The sequence below is a fragment of the Azolla caroliniana genome, unplaced genomic scaffold, assembly GCF_043228905.1.
Source record: "Azolla caroliniana isolate FFs.n. ecotype wild unplaced genomic scaffold, voAzoCaro1.0.p SCAF_21, whole genome shotgun sequence".
Lineage (NCBI taxonomy): Eukaryota > Viridiplantae > Streptophyta > Polypodiopsida > Salviniales > Salviniaceae > Azolla > Azolla caroliniana.
In genome coordinates this window covers 5,275,791-5,292,593 of record NW_028230456.1, presented here as the reverse complement: position 1 = coordinate 5,292,593, position 16,803 = coordinate 5,275,791, and the positions used below count along the sequence as shown (strand labels likewise).

Here is a 16,803-nt window from a genome sequence, read left to right as displayed (position 1 = left end):
ATTTCCATATATAAATGATTCCTTTCCGAGGTTTCTTATGCAATTTATAGAGAAGTACACATTTCACTTATAATCAAATCATCCATGACTACATGGATGTATGAATTTGAGGATGGGTGTTTTTGCAATGCATTTGCAATTCAGAATTTTCATGCTCGTGACTGAGCTCTTTTTCATTGTGCTCTTGTTCCTTCTAGGGCTTTGATGTCTAACATTAACCACCTTCAATGCTTGATACCAAGATATTTCTATATATAAATGATTCCTTTCCAAGGTTTCTTATGCAATTTATAGAGAAGTACACATTTCACTTATAATCAAATCATCCATGACAGCATGGATGTATGAATTTGAGGAGGGGTGTACATGTTGTTCTCATGTCCATTGATATGTGCTTGTGAATTTTAAGATGTAGCATGCATATATATACATTTATAATATGCTACTACAAGAGTTTATGAGATTGAAAAGAAGAATTCACTAGAAACATTATTGACATGAAAAAACCTTATGAAATTATCAAAATCATGAAGATATTCGAATGCTTAAATATGGATGAGGGGAGCAAAACATGTTTAGAATATGGATTGTTGTCTGTAATACTTTGTATATAGATGCGTGTATGGCGCACATGTACATATTGTAAAAAATGTAGTAAAAATAAGGTATTCTACACAATGGGTAGTTAAGGATATGCTTATTAGGTTTCCGAAAATACATTGATTAATGTTACTCATGAGAATAAATTAACCCCCACCTAGGTTTCAAAACATAGGATTTCCATGTAAACAAGATTATGACACATGGTGTGTGTATCTTTCACAAATAACATCCTTTTGTTGCAAGTATAGAAGAATCAAGCCCAAATGTGGTTTTTTCAAGGCAATGACTCCAAAATATTCTTGTGTTTCCTTTTATTTTCTGAAATACCCCTTACATTTATTATTATTGCCCATGTCAAACCTAGAAAGAATAAATATTCCAGAGGTTTATTCAGGGCATTTGGGGAAAAAACAAAAACTTAGGGGCGATCATGGATATAAAGCAAATTGACTATCCATAATTATAATAATTTAGGCTTCTACCAAGTATATAATTAAGGCTTTGCATTGAGGATACAAGGGGCAGAAATTAATCCCCACAAAAAATATGGGAAGGAATAGTTATATCAATAGAAATCATGAAAAACAAGATAATCATTTCAAATAAAGATGGGGAAATAAATCACCACCCAACAATAGATTCGTAGGATTCATGATGACAATAATCAAACAATATACATACTCTTGAAGGAGGTTCACCTATTGGCATATGTAATCCTATATGAGGGAACCATGTTGTGTACAAAAAACAACACCTGCACAAAAACTTTACAGCATACCACATTATTGAGCGCCTTCAAATCTCTTCTAGATTAAGGTTCAATCATATACCCAATTTGTGTTTTGATATTAATCTAACTATGGTGATTTCATGCTTGACATCTGCAGTTAAATCTCAAGCTCCTATGTTAACTAAATTTGTATACCATTTGGACATTCTTCTCCTTAATAATCCACCTATATGTCTTGAGTTATCCACATAGAAAACACCACTGACATATAATGTCTTCTTTACTATCTTCCTGACATGAACATTGAAGAGAATGATGTTTTGCTCTTTGAGGATTTTTTTCCCCCAAACTTGTACACCATTTTGTTGGCACCTAGTCACCTCATACCCAAGTGGTTGCCACATAAAACTCATCCAGCATGCCTTTTAAAACTCTAGTCTTCCATGGCTATTTATTTAGTACACTAACTAGTTCTGTACCCAAAAAATGACCACATAACCACTTTGTTTTATCATCTCAAACCTAATTATTGCTAAAAAAAGTTTTTTTTCATGGTAGAAAATCTTCCATATTGAATAATCTTGTCTTGCATTCCTCTACCGCATATGCTAATTGTCATTTCAAGTACAAGTAATCCACACAGCCATAATTTACTTCAACCACTTTTTCATGTTAAAAAGCCTTCCATATTGTATATTCTTCTCTGGCATTCCTCTGCCATGTGTGCTAATTGTGATTTAAACTATGACTAAGCCAGAAAGCCATAAATTACTTCAATCAGCAAAAGTGGAAAGGAATAGTAAAACAATTACAACTGGATTGTAACAAATCCTTGAAAAACAGATTTTTTTTGGTTTCTAGTTATTTATAACACGCAAAGGCACATGGAGAGACTGATTTACAAAGCGCATAATCTCTTCAAGCAAGTGAATCCAAAGTGTAACCATATTTGCATGATTTTTGCCACACATACATCCGTAGAAAGTATCTTCTCAAATTTAAAGCTCAAACATCACCCATAATGAAAGTATCTTCCAAATTTTAAAGCTCAAAATCATCCATATTTAGAGCTTCTTTAGCAGCTGCTTCTTCTTCTTCATCTTCTATAGCAAGATAAGGGTTACTATCACCTGGACTGAACTTGAAACCAGTGAAAAGATAGAAAGCAAGACTCACTACCTCAGCAGCACAATCACTGACCCATCTATATTTGTAACTAGTTACAGTTGTGAGAGCAAAGACTACTACTCTCGTAAAGTAGATATACATAAATAGCACAATGTAGTATTGCCGGAAAAGGGTAAGTTTAGCTAATGTCCGGGCGGCTTTTCCATCTGAATGGGAGGCTTTTTTCAAGTCCCGAATAGACCACATTATTGGGAAGATGACGGCACAGCAACATGTGAGGTCAATAACAAGAAGAAGTTGTTTCCATGTGACCCAGTCCTTAGCAAAAGGACCAGTCTCATCGATCACAACACTTGCTATGTTCGATAAGACTTGAAGTGGTATTACTATCATGAGGATCTTTTTCTCTTTATCTTGCAAAAAGGGCTTCAAAATTGTCCAGCCAGTGCCAATAAGCACTATCACAATGAAGAGCATGATGCCTTTCAAGAAACTAAATACATAAAATGCCACGTCCCATCCATGTGGAGATCCAGTAGACTTGATATGAAGCTTATCTTCAGCTTCTGAGAGCAAATCCATGGCTTTTACACATAAAAGAACACCCATCAACAAATGGATTGTGTGAACTAAACCCTTGTTCTTGAAGCAGACCCATGCCCATATGAAAACAAGGCAAAGATATATGAAGAAAAACGTGAGGAAAACCAACGGAAGCTTTGTTTGCCCAGCTGGCAAATAGTCTTTGGTATTAGAGTCTCCATCTTCCAGGTTATAAAGCTCCGTTTTTACATGAAATGATGCCATGTTTTTCCGACCACAATTTGCAAAGTAGAGACCATATTCATTCGCATCATTGATGGGGAACAACCGAGAAAGCTTATTTGATTTTGGATCAATTTCGTTGAATGTGAAAAGTAAGCGAACAATAGGGTTTCGAAGAATGCATACCTCAGAATGCTCATATTCAAGAACTACTTGTACTAAGGCATCATCGGTGGCAAGAAGGAAACCGAGTGCTGTTGGATCTGCGGGTCGATCCGATGATTCAAGATCAATGGAGATGTTAGCATGTCCACGGAGTGTGAAACCGAACTTCTCGAAGAGAATGATGGGTCTTGTTTCTGCCTTGAAAACTAGGTCTTTTATCTCGCCCAAGCATGGATCAGGGAACAAAGATATTCTCAGCAATAAGGTGAAGATGAGAGAAAGAGGAATCGATGAGGATGGAAAGGAGAAACCCATCTCTGTTTTCCTCTTCTTTTCTGGTTTATCAAGTTTCTTTCCTCTTTTCCCTGCGTGGCAAATGCTAGGAAGATGACAACAATGAAGATTTAACCAGCTCTTCTCCGTTCTGTTCTGTTCTGTTCTGTTCTGTGACCAAACCTTAGAAAGATGAGGGCGATGAAGGAACCATTGATTTGTTCAGTTCTGTGAACGAACTCTAGAAAGATGAAAAGGCAGGGGAAGCCATGGCTCCTGTTCTGTTCTGTTCTGTTCTGTTCTTGCTCTTGCTCTTGCTCTTGCTCTGATTTGTACTGAACAAGTGAAAGATATGATGGGAACAATTTATATCAATCACACCTAAAATTATAGCAATTCTTTTCTATCCCATATGATTCATCAATTTGCTACATTTGAATAAATAGATCATTCTTTGGGGACATATATGACCGCCCGAAAGATGTTAAGGTGTCCCTAGTGTACGATGAGCGTATCATACTTTCTTCATAACTTTGTTTTCCCATGTCCGTAGACACCATGTTATTTGAACTCATTATGTCATGAACTAGATCATCACTCTTCTCGTACACCTAGTTGCGTTTGCATTGATATCAATCGTGCATAATTCATTATGAGTATTCTCATAATTGAAAGATAAAACTACATTAGAATGCACATGCATGACACTATCTCGAATATTCTAGGTTAGTTCAATCGTAACACAACCAAATCTCTTTCTTGGTGTAACAATCGGTTCAGTTTTCAACCAAGAGATGTGATAGGAGATGCTCAAACATAGCTTGATATTTTATCATCAATCATCAATATCGCTTGGTTCACGCTTGCATCAAAGATGTAGAATAACTCACCTTCAATGAAATGCTCAAAAATAGAACCAATGATTAAGCAAATATTGCATAATTCTTGAATGAAATGGATTATGGGCACTTTTCGTCCCAACTAACATGAGCAAAGGAATTCAGACAAATCCTAAACACCATCGGCACACCATACTGTAAAATATTGCCTAAGCTCATACCTTGCATGCAAATCCACAAATCGCTATTGTTTTATGTGATCACTAGTGTCTCAATGACATTGTGAAAAAGATTGTTTTCTCTCCCTATCGAGGTTACCTACACCTATTTTTACACTTGCACCCTAGGTCCTAAAGCCATCTTATGTCCTAATTCATTATGAGTATTCTCATAATTGAAAGATAAAACTACATTAGAATGCACATGCATGACACCTATTTTTACACTTGCACCCTAGGTCCTAATTCATTATGAGTATTCTCATAATTGAAAGATAAAACTACATTAGAATGCACATGCATGACACTATCTCGAATATTCTAGGTTAGTTCAATCGTAACACAACCAAATCTCTTTCTTGGTGTAACAATCGGTTCAGTTTTCAACCAAGAGATGTGATAGGAGATGCTCAAACATAGCTTGATATTTTATCATCAATCATCAATATCGCTTGGTTCACGCTTGCATCAAAGATGTAGAATAACTCACCTTCAATGAAATGCTCAAAAATAGAACCAATGATTAAGCAAATATTGCATAATTCTTGAATGAAATGGATTATGGGCACTTTTCGTCCCAACTAACATGAGCAAAGGAATTCAGACAAATCCTAAACACCATCGGCACACCATACTGTAAAATATTGCCTAAGCTCATACCTTGCATGCAAATCCACAAATCGCTATTGTTTTATGTGATCACTAGTGTCTCAATGACATTGTGAAAAAGATTGTTTTCTCTCCCTATCGAGGTTACCTACACCTATTTTTACACTTGCACCCTAGGTCCTAAAGCCATCTTATGTCCTAATTCATTATGAGTATTCTCATAATTGAAAGATAAAACTACATTAGAATGCACATGCATGACACCTATTTTTACACTTGCACCCTAGGTCCTAATTCATTATGAGTATTCTCATAATTGAAAGATAAAACTACATTAGAATGCACATGCATGACACTATCTCGAATATTCTAGGTTAGTTCAATCGTAACACAACCAAATCTCTTTCTTGGTGTAACAATCGGTTCAGTTTTCAACCAAGAGATGTGATAGGAGATGCTCAAACATAGCTTGATATTTTATCATCAATCATCAATATCGCTTGGTTCACGCTTGCATCAAAGATGTAGAATAACTCACCTTCAATGAAATGCTCAAAAATAGAACCAATGATTAAGCAAATATTGCATAATTCTTGAATGAAATGGATTATGGGCACTTTTCGTCCCAACTAACATGAGCAAAGGAATTCAGACAAATCCTAAACACCATCGGCACACCATACTGTAAAATATTGCCTAAGCTCATACCTTGCATGCAAATCCACAAATCGCTATTGTTTTATGTGATCACTAGTGTCTCAATGACATTGTGAAAAAGATTGTTTTCTCTCCCTATCGAGGTTACCTACACCTATTTTTACACTTGCACCCTAGGTCCTAAAGCCATCTTATGTCCTAATTCATTATGAGTATTCTCATAATTGAAAGATAAAACTACATTAGAATGCACATGCATGACACCTATTTTTACACTTGCACCCTAGGTCCTAATTCATTATGAGTATTCTCATAATTGAAAGATAAAACTACATTAGAATGCACATGCATGACACTATCTCGAATATTCTAGGTTAGTTCAATCGTAACACAACCAAATCTCTTTCTTGGTGTAACAATCGGTTCAGTTTTCAACCAAGAGATGTGATAGGAGATGCTCAAACATAGCTTGATATTTTATCATCAATCATCAATATCGCTTGGTTCACGCTTGCATCAAAGATGTAGAATAACTCACCTTCAATGAAATGCTCAAAAATAGAACCAATGATTAAGCAAATATTGCATAATTCTTGAATGAAATGGATTATGGGCACTTTTCGTCCCAACTAACATGAGCAAAGGAATTCAGACAAATCCTAAACACCATCGGCACACCATACTGTAAAATATTGCCTAAGCTCATACCTTGCATGCAAATCCACAAATCGCTATTGTTTTATGTGATCACTAGTGTCTCAATGACATTGTGAAAAAGATTGTTTTCTCTCCCTATCGAGGTTACCTACACCTATTTTTACACTTGCACCCTAGGTCCTAAAGCCATCTTATGTCCTAATTCATTATGAGTATTCTCATAATTGAAAGATAAAACTACATTAGAATGCACATGCATGACACCTATTTTTACACTTGCACCCTAGGTCCTAATTCATTATGAGTATTCTCATAATTGAAAGATAAAACTACATTAGAATGCACATGCATGACACTATCTCGAATATTCTAGGTTAGTTCAATCGTAACACAACCAAATCTCTTTCTTGGTGTAACAATCGGTTCAGTTTTCAACCAAGAGATGTGATAGGAGATGCTCAAACATAGCTTGATATTTTATCATCAATCATCAATATCGCTTGGTTCACGCTTGCATCAAAGATGTAGAATAACTCACCTTCAATGAAATGCTCAAAAATAGAACCAATGATTAAGCAAATATTGCATAATTCTTGAATGAAATGGATTATGGGCACTTTTCGTCCCAACTAACATGAGCAAAGGAATTCAGACAAATCCTAAACACCATCGGCACACCATACTGTAAAATATTGCCTAAGCTCATACCTTGCATGCAAATCCACAAATCGCTATTGTTTTATGTGATCACTAGTGTCTCAATGACATTGTGAAAAAGATTGTTTTCTCTCCCTATCGAGGTTACCTACACCTATTTTTACACTTGCACCCTAGGTCCTAAAGCCATCTTATGTCCTAATTCATTATGAGTATTCTCATAATTGAAAGATAAAACTACATTAGAATGCACATGCATGACACCTATTTTTACACTTGCACCCTAGGTCCTAATTCATTATGAGTATTCTCATAATTGAAAGATAAAACTACATTAGAATGCACATGCATGACACTATCTCGAATATTCTAGGTTAGTTCAATCGTAACACAACCAAATCTCTTTCTTGGTGTAACAATCGGTTCAGTTTTCAACCAAGAGATGTGATAGGAGATGCTCAAACATAGCTTGATATTTTATCATCAATCATCAATATCGCTTGGTTCACGCTTGCATCAAAGATGTAGAATAACTCACCTTCAATGAAATGCTCAAAAATAGAACCAATGATTAAGCAAATATTGCATAATTCTTGAATGAAATGGATTATGGGCACTTTTCGTCCCAACTAACATGAGCAAAGGAATTCAGACAAATCCTAAACACCATCGGCACACCATACTGTAAAATATTGCCTAAGCTCATACCTTGCATGCAAATCCACAAATCGCTATTGTTTTATGTGATCACTAGTGTCTCAATGACATTGTGAAAAAGATTGTTTTCTCTCCCTATCGAGGTTACCTACACCTATTTTTACACTTGCACCCTAGGTCCTAAAGCCATCTTATGTCCTAATTCATTATGAGTATTCTCATAATTGAAAGATAAAACTACATTAGAATGCACATGCATGACACCTATTTTTACACTTGCACCCTAGGTCCTAATTCATTATGAGTATTCTCATAATTGAAAGATAAAACTACATTAGAATGCACATGCATGACACTATCTCGAATATTCTAGGTTAGTTCAATCGTAACACAACCAAATCTCTTTCTTGGTGTAACAATCGGTTCAGTTTTCAACCAAGAGATGTGATAGGAGATGCTCAAACATAGCTTGATATTTTATCATCAATCATCAATATCGCTTGGTTCACGCTTGCATCAAAGATGTAGAATAACTCACCTTCAATGAAATGCTCAAAAATAGAACCAATGATTAAGCAAATATTGCATAATTCTTGAATGAAATGGATTATGGGCACTTTTCGTCCCAACTAACATGAGCAAAGGAATTCAGACAAATCCTAAACACCATCGGCACACCATACTGTAAAATATTGCCTAAGCTCATACCTTGCATGCAAATCCACAAATCGCTATTGTTTTATGTGATCACTAGTGTCTCAATGACATTGTGAAAAAGATTGTTTTCTCTCCCTATCGAGGTTACCTACACCTATTTTTACACTTGCACCCTAGGTCCTAAAGCCATCTTATGTCCTAATTCATTATGAGTATTCTCATAATTGAAAGATAAAACTACATTAGAATGCACATGCATGACACCTATTTTTACACTTGCACCCTAGGTCCTAATTCATTATGAGTATTCTCATAATTGAAAGATAAAACTACATTAGAATGCACATGCATGACACTATCTCGAATATTCTAGGTTAGTTCAATCGTAACACAACCAAATCTCTTTCTTGGTGTAACAATCGGTTCAGTTTTCAACCAAGAGATGTGATAGGAGATGCTCAAACATAGCTTGATATTTTATCATCAATCATCAATATCGCTTGGTTCACGCTTGCATCAAAGATGTAGAATAACTCACCTTCAATGAAATGCTCAAAAATAGAACCAATGATTAAGCAAATATTGCATAATTCTTGAATGAAATGGATTATGGGCACTTTTCGTCCCAACTAACATGAGCAAAGGAATTCAGACAAATCCTAAACACCATCGGCACACCATACTGTAAAATATTGCCTAAGCTCATACCTTGCATGCAAATCCACAAATCGCTATTGTTTTATGTGATCACTAGTGTCTCAATGACATTGTGAAAAAGATTGTTTTCTCTCCCTATCGAGGTTACCTACACCTATTTTTACACTTGCACCCTAGGTCCTAAAGCCATCTTATGTCCTAATTCATTATGAGTATTCTCATAATTGAAAGATAAAACTACATTAGAATGCACATGCATGACACCTATTTTTACACTTGCACCCTAGGTCCTAATTCATTATGAGTATTCTCATAATTGAAAGATAAAACTACATTAGAATGCACATGCATGACACTATCTCGAATATTCTAGGTTAGTTCAATCGTAACACAACCAAATCTCTTTCTTGGTGTAACAATCGGTTCAGTTTTCAACCAAGAGATGTGATAGGAGATGCTCAAACATAGCTTGATATTTTATCATCAATCATCAATATCGCTTGGTTCACGCTTGCATCAAAGATGTAGAATAACTCACCTTCAATGAAATGCTCAAAAATAGAACCAATGATTAAGCAAATATTGCATAATTCTTGAATGAAATGGATTATGGGCACTTTTCGTCCCAACTAACATGAGCAAAGGAATTCAGACAAATCCTAAACACCATCGGCACACCATACTGTAAAATATTGCCTAAGCTCATACCTTGCATGCAAATCCACAAATCGCTATTGTTTTATGTGATCACTAGTGTCTCAATGACATTGTGAAAAAGATTGTTTTCTCTCCCTATCGAGGTTACCTACACCTATTTTTACACTTGCACCCTAGGTCCTAAAGCCATCTTATGTCCTAATTCATTATGAGTATTCTCATAATTGAAAGATAAAACTACATTAGAATGCACATGCATGACACCTATTTTTACACTTGCACCCTAGGTCCTAATTCATTATGAGTATTCTCATAATTGAAAGATAAAACTACATTAGAATGCACATGCATGACACTATCTCGAATATTCTAGGTTAGTTCAATCGTAACACAACCAAATCTCTTTCTTGGTGTAACAATCGGTTCAGTTTTCAACCAAGAGATGTGATAGGAGATGCTCAAACATAGCTTGATATTTTATCATCAATCATCAATATCGCTTGGTTCACGCTTGCATCAAAGATGTAGAATAACTCACCTTCAATGAAATGCTCAAAAATAGAACCAATGATTAAGCAAATATTGCATAATTCTTGAATGAAATGGATTATGGGCACTTTTCGTCCCAACTAACATGAGCAAAGGAATTCAGACAAATCCTAAACACCATCGGCACACCATACTGTAAAATATTGCCTAAGCTCATACCTTGCATGCAAATCCACAAATCGCTATTGTTTTATGTGATCACTAGTGTCTCAATGACATTGTGAAAAAGATTGTTTTCTCTCCCTATCGAGGTTACCTACACCTATTTTTACACTTGCACCCTAGGTCCTAAAGCCATCTTATGTCCTAATTCATTATGAGTATTCTCATAATTGAAAGATAAAACTACATTAGAATGCACATGCATGACACCTATTTTTACACTTGCACCCTAGGTCCTAATTCATTATGAGTATTCTCATAATTGAAAGATAAAACTACATTAGAATGCACATGCATGACACTATCTCGAATATTCTAGGTTAGTTCAATCGTAACACAACCAAATCTCTTTCTTGGTGTAACAATCGGTTCAGTTTTCAACCAAGAGATGTGATAGGAGATGCTCAAACATAGCTTGATATTTTATCATCAATCATCAATATCGCTTGGTTCACGCTTGCATCAAAGATGTAGAATAACTCACCTTCAATGAAATGCTCAAAAATAGAACCAATGATTAAGCAAATATTGCATAATTCTTGAATGAAATGGATTATGGGCACTTTTCGTCCCAACTAACATGAGCAAAGGAATTCAGACAAATCCTAAACACCATCGGCACACCATACTGTAAAATATTGCCTAAGCTCATACCTTGCATGCAAATCCACAAATCGCTATTGTTTTATGTGATCACTAGTGTCTCAATGACATTGTGAAAAAGATTGTTTTCTCTCCCTATCGAGGTTACCTACACCTATTTTTACACTTGCACCCTAGGTCCTAAAGCCATCTTATGTGTCTTGGTTTTATGTGAGTTTATTATTAATACCTTCAACGTATGCTCCTAGTACAGCTCAAACCACTCAAACCACACTAACATAGCTCACATATCACAATAATGAAGTAAGACACTTTACTCTTCCATTCAAATCAAATTCACCATAGTTAGAAACTCATCGTTTGCCAAAAAAACTGATACCTTGCAAACCCCAATATCATGTCACAAAATTGGAGAGATTTGTAGCAGCAAATGAAAGAAGTTCATTGTGTACATAGCACAAAATTATGAGTTGCCTCTTATTTGTGAATACTGATAAATAACAAATTAATGTACAAAGAGGGGAAAAAATACATAAATATAGCTAATACCTATGCAACAGCCACATTGAAATACTAGAATATACTGAGGCATATTTCTTTAAAAAAAACTCAACTAGCTGATTCAACATAAAACAAAACCAGAATCATCTACAAATATAACACAATGACAAAGCTTTTTTCATTCATTGAATATGATGGAACTGTCTTACAAAAAGAATATAATATCTATGAGCTTGGTGAGAGACCTTGATTCATATAATCATGATAGTATAACAAAATACTTATTGGCTGACCAACGATGCAAAAGAAAAACCAAAAGATAAAGTTTCCAACCTGAAAGACAACAGAAAACAACAATTGTTAATGTAGAATCCTAATTGGCAGTATAATTATGTAAATTAACAATTGCAGGGAATGCCCAGCACTTAAATCGCAAATTTGAGGGTATCCTTTTAAATTAGAACTGATTATATTAACTATTAAGTATAATGAAATTTGCTAGTTAACAATAGTTTCTCAAAAATGATATGCAACCACCTCCATCGAGCATTAAAACGAGTTAAAAAATGCACAAGAACTCACCATGGAACTCTGAAATCTTTCATGCAAATACTTCGTAAAAACCATCAAAGGAACCTAGCATATGTCAGAATATAAAGATACTTATAATCTTTCAACAATGAAATCAGATTTTGGAAGTCTTCAATCAAATAGAGTACCTGAAACATTATCCCCAAGAAAGCCCAACATGTGAACATGTGGCATGGGATACCAATAATAAGCTGCATATACAGAATTTTAGTTAAATATACAAGTGTTTGCACCTTTTGTTGTGGATGCAAGCATGTTTCTGCTGGGTAATAGCATACAGCATATAAAATTGGCCAAGTACTGATAAAATATCCCATATATATACCTCATGAAATATCCCAGAGAGTGCAAAAGATATTATCGAGGCTGTGTTCTGTTAGAAAATGCAGAAATTCATTATTTCGTGTCCATGTAACATCACCCTCAAAAGTAGGTCTTTAACTATTGAAATTAGCTTTTACAGAATCAATACAGTTTAGCACTCATTACTTGCAGGGATTTTTTAGACTCTGGATCATTATACCTTTGACATTCCTCTCCGTAAGCAAGGGATGTAGACATGCCTTACCATCCACTTATGTACAGGCTGCAAAGGAAACCTTATGTAACATGTTACCCCACTAAGATTGGACTAAAAGAATAGCATAATACTGAAATGCAATCAACTGAGATAAAAAAACCAGAGAATTAACTCTCTTCGAAATTTTTGAAGTTAAGCCCATACCATATTCCATGACTTCCAATACTGTCAAAAAGAAAGCAACAAAATAAGCATTCAGTAATATAATAATAAAAGTTAATTCTGGAAACATAGAAATCTTCTACAAAACAGTTCAAAGGAGAAGTGTGCACCTCCTCCACAGTCTTTGCATTCCACCAGTCTTTGTAGAATTCTCGATCTCCGAAGTATGTTAATTCAGCAATAATGTTTAACCTGTGTAGCCAGCATTGTTGAATTCACAAACAAAGAGACTGCCTAACTTTCAGTTTTAAAGATTATGCAAAAATGTTGTAAAATATACAAAAAACCAAACTATGTTTATACAATATCTATAAAAAAAATTATCATATACACCACATACCACAGATGGAATAGGCAATAAAACAAGCACAACCAATTGTAGAGAGTTGGAATCGAAAGCTTCAATATTCTCTCAATTGCATAGAGGTAGTTCCCTTTCAATGGATGCTGAGAGTTCTTTATTGTAGGATTGATATACTGCATGACGCAAGAGCTTGATCAAGTACTGGCATAAAGGCATCACGCATATTAACAGAATGCATATATACAATGTATACTAGGTGCACACTTGTTCTGCTATAAATCCCATCAAACCAGTGAAGATAATTAGTTTCACCACTTGTCTTAAAACCCAACGTTTTCGTATCCTCTCTGTCTGAGGATAAGTCACCTAAATAAATAAAAAGCATAATAACCTGTTAAAATACTGTCATAGATTCGACATTCAAGACACAATAACAATGCAAGTACAAAAAGAGGAACACCTGATAGCACAATGTTGGGGCCACCATAAAATATGCAAAATTCTTCAACATTATGTTATTAGGATACTCTACTCGAATGTCTTCTGATGGTTCATCATCCTATACATATCAATAGAGTCAAGTATTATATTTTGCAATAAAAAAGAATCAACATGACATCCTCACACTACATACCTTCTTACAAATTGATGTCAAATCCCTAAGGTCATAATTGGTGTGTGCATAGGAAACTAGTTTCATCCAGCAAGTGACTGAAAATAGCATGAGAATGACACTAGAAAGCAATGTTTGATGCACACTGTCATCATAAAGTCAAATAATGAGCCCAAAAAGCACATTACTGATGGTGAACTCTTTAAATTTGTGTTATAAAATATTTATCCGACACCTGAGAAATCTTTTGAAGACAACCATGTAAATTTTAATGACAGAAATCAAATAAAAACTCGCTACTATTTTAGTACCTTAGTATGACATATACGGGGTAAAGAATTGCCATAGTACTGATGATGAAATGCAAAACAAACATGACCTGCAAGTTAAGAGAATAACCAAGAAGAATAATTTGCAATGAGATTTTAACATGATATGTTTGTTTCTTTTATTTTATACAGAATCTTTTTAAGCAGAGTGCATTAACCTCTTTGACATCATGCTTTTTCCTAAGTTTCTTCTGCTTTCTAATGTGCCTCTTGGTATGTACTAAGAACAGAAGTTTGATCAAATCTACATTGGGCATAAGCACAAATGGATATATCTGTGAGTTAGCTCATGGATAAACCTGTAGGTTGCGAGTCAGCAGAATAGGCGGAAGGCCAGCTCCTGCATGTTAAAATAAACCAACTTGTGATGAGGAATAGAATCCTGGGGCCCAGGGCGCTAAGGCAACAGATTTTCCTTTTTTGTTGTGCATCTATTTCCAGCCATACCATGAATATGTTAATAGCCAACAAACAATACACAGCCAGATTCCATGTCAGAATAGATCGACTACTGGTGAGGAATAGCATGCTCAAGCCCAAGGGCTGTCGCAACACATTCTTCTTCTTAGTTGTGCATTTCTTTCCAGCCATATCATACATATTTTGGTAGTCAATGAATACTGTACGAATCACAGTTGAGCATACTAAAAAATTACAGATTGCAACAACATTTATAGTGAGGGCTATCTCTTATAGCTGAGAAGATTGTGAATAAGCACACAGCAACAAGGTTGTGAATAAAGACTCTGTCTGTTCACACAATGTGATTCACCACTAACACGATTGAAACCATCATTCTGTCAAGATACAAGAAAGCAAATAAAATTTACCTCTATTTCCGGTCCAAGCAAACAACTTAAACGGGCTCATGATATAATTATCCCTAAGAAATAATATAGTTTAGGCTTCCAGTCACATCCAGAGTATAGCATTGTATAGGCACGGACTGTTTGAAACTCAAAACATCTTATGAGGAAGTATATGATGCATTTTGTAAAGTGAAATGCTATTATTATTGGGGTGCATGGAATATATTCCTGAACATTCTCGACAAGGAACATTTGTAAAAACTATCCGCAGTTTATTGGTTTTGTTCAAGTACTAATAAACCAGGAAAGGGAACTGAAACTATAAAAATGAAAAACACTTGAGATGAGGTCAAAGCATATGCTTTGTGCCTGAAAACAGAGAGATACAAGCACGCATGTAACACATATACAGATGTAGAGAGAAAGACAAAGAGATTCACCAATTCTGGAACACGTTTATATACGTTTAACTTCTCAACCAAGTAAGAACAAAGTGACAATAATGGAAGGGAGAGCCTGCAGCCACATACAAATAATGGTGTCAAGTGTTTATCTTAGACCAATTAGAACTTCTAATTTGAAGAAAGATCTTTTCTCATAAAAATGTGCATACCCACACATAAGAAGAGGCCAATCGCGGAAAGACTTGGAGCTAAACCAAAAACCACCTCTTATAAGAAGCCCATACTGCAACAATGACCAAAAAAGTCTTTACACCAGCTCTTATAAGCATAAGAGAGGAAAGGATGACATAAATAGAGAAGGTAAGCATGTACGTGTAAGGATGTACACATAAACATGTATACAATCTAGGAACAAAGAATTAACCTTCATCAAGTTCTCGATTATCAATCTACTATTTACAGCAACAAGAATGACGATGCATAAGTTAAAAAGACCTGCATGGCTCTGTAACAACAAGAAGAAGATTCAATGAGGTTAAATAACAAATAAAAAGTTATCAATTCATATCTGCACTTCTATTGTAAAGGAAAAAGATTAGGTAAATGACCATGACAGTAACCCCTCATAAGCTAAAAAGAGCAACAAACCATTCACTATATGAAATAAACGATTACAATGATGGCCTATCCTGGCAGCTCTTCAGCAATTTCTTTACTCTGTATCTACCTCATACTATAACATGGTCACTTATTTTAACGTTGAAACGAATGAGCAAATTTGTATTGAAGCAAATACAGGGGGTGAACATTTATTGTTGATTTGTGGATATTGGAAAAGCCTTTGAGATGAAATCTTACTGCGCAGAATGATATGAGGAACGAATAGCAGGTGGTGCAACAAAAACATTTTAAACATGCATATAACAAAATCAATAAATCCAATAGTTTAATGCAAGATGATTGAACAATAGATCAACTATGAAGTGCAAACAACACCAAAACATAGGCAACCTGATGGAAAATTGCATCTGAGCTCAAAGGACTCTCTTTCAAGTTTTTGTGAACTGGTGCAGAACACCGAGGCATGTACTGCATCTTTGTATTTTCAAGCTCCTTTATATCAGAACCATTGCTTGCTAAATTGGAATTATCAAACTTCACTTCTGAGCCCTTTCTATGTCGTAAGTTACTATCTTCTTTACTTACTGAGGTTGTTACCGGCTCTCTTTCTGGCATTTTGACTACACTAGTCAATACTTATATCTAC

At 35.2% G+C, this 16,803-nt stretch overlaps 2 protein-coding genes across 2 annotated transcripts; both read right to left on the bottom strand.

Annotated features, from left to right (window-relative positions):
- Positions 1-2,263: 2,263 nt before the first annotated feature.
- Positions 2,264-4,003, bottom strand: LOC147850473 (protein CANDIDATE G PROTEIN-COUPLED RECEPTOR 7-like). Its single transcript, XM_087336744.1, has one exon. The coding sequence runs from the start codon at positions 3,704-3,706 to the stop codon at positions 2,375-2,377; it is 1,332 nt and encodes a 443-aa protein (XP_087192870.1). The 5' UTR covers positions 3,707-4,003; the 3' UTR covers positions 2,264-2,374.
- Positions 4,004-11,900: 7,897 nt separating this feature from the next.
- Positions 11,901-16,803, bottom strand: TAG1 (membrane bound O-acyl transferase (MBOAT) family protein). The gene is made up of 16 exons (XM_087336495.1): positions 16,548-16,803; positions 15,961-16,041; positions 15,746-15,819; positions 15,573-15,648; positions 14,306-14,373; positions 14,016-14,139; positions 13,842-13,940; positions 13,646-13,747; positions 13,418-13,554; positions 13,188-13,269; positions 13,060-13,080; positions 12,859-12,921; positions 12,661-12,708; positions 12,464-12,526; positions 12,327-12,380; positions 11,901-12,077 (listed from the first exon to the last, which is right to left on the bottom strand). The coding sequence occupies exons 1-16, from the start codon at positions 16,770-16,772 to the stop codon at positions 11,970-11,972; spliced, it is 1,425 nt and encodes a 474-aa protein (XP_087192621.1). The 5' UTR covers positions 16,773-16,803; the 3' UTR covers positions 11,901-11,969.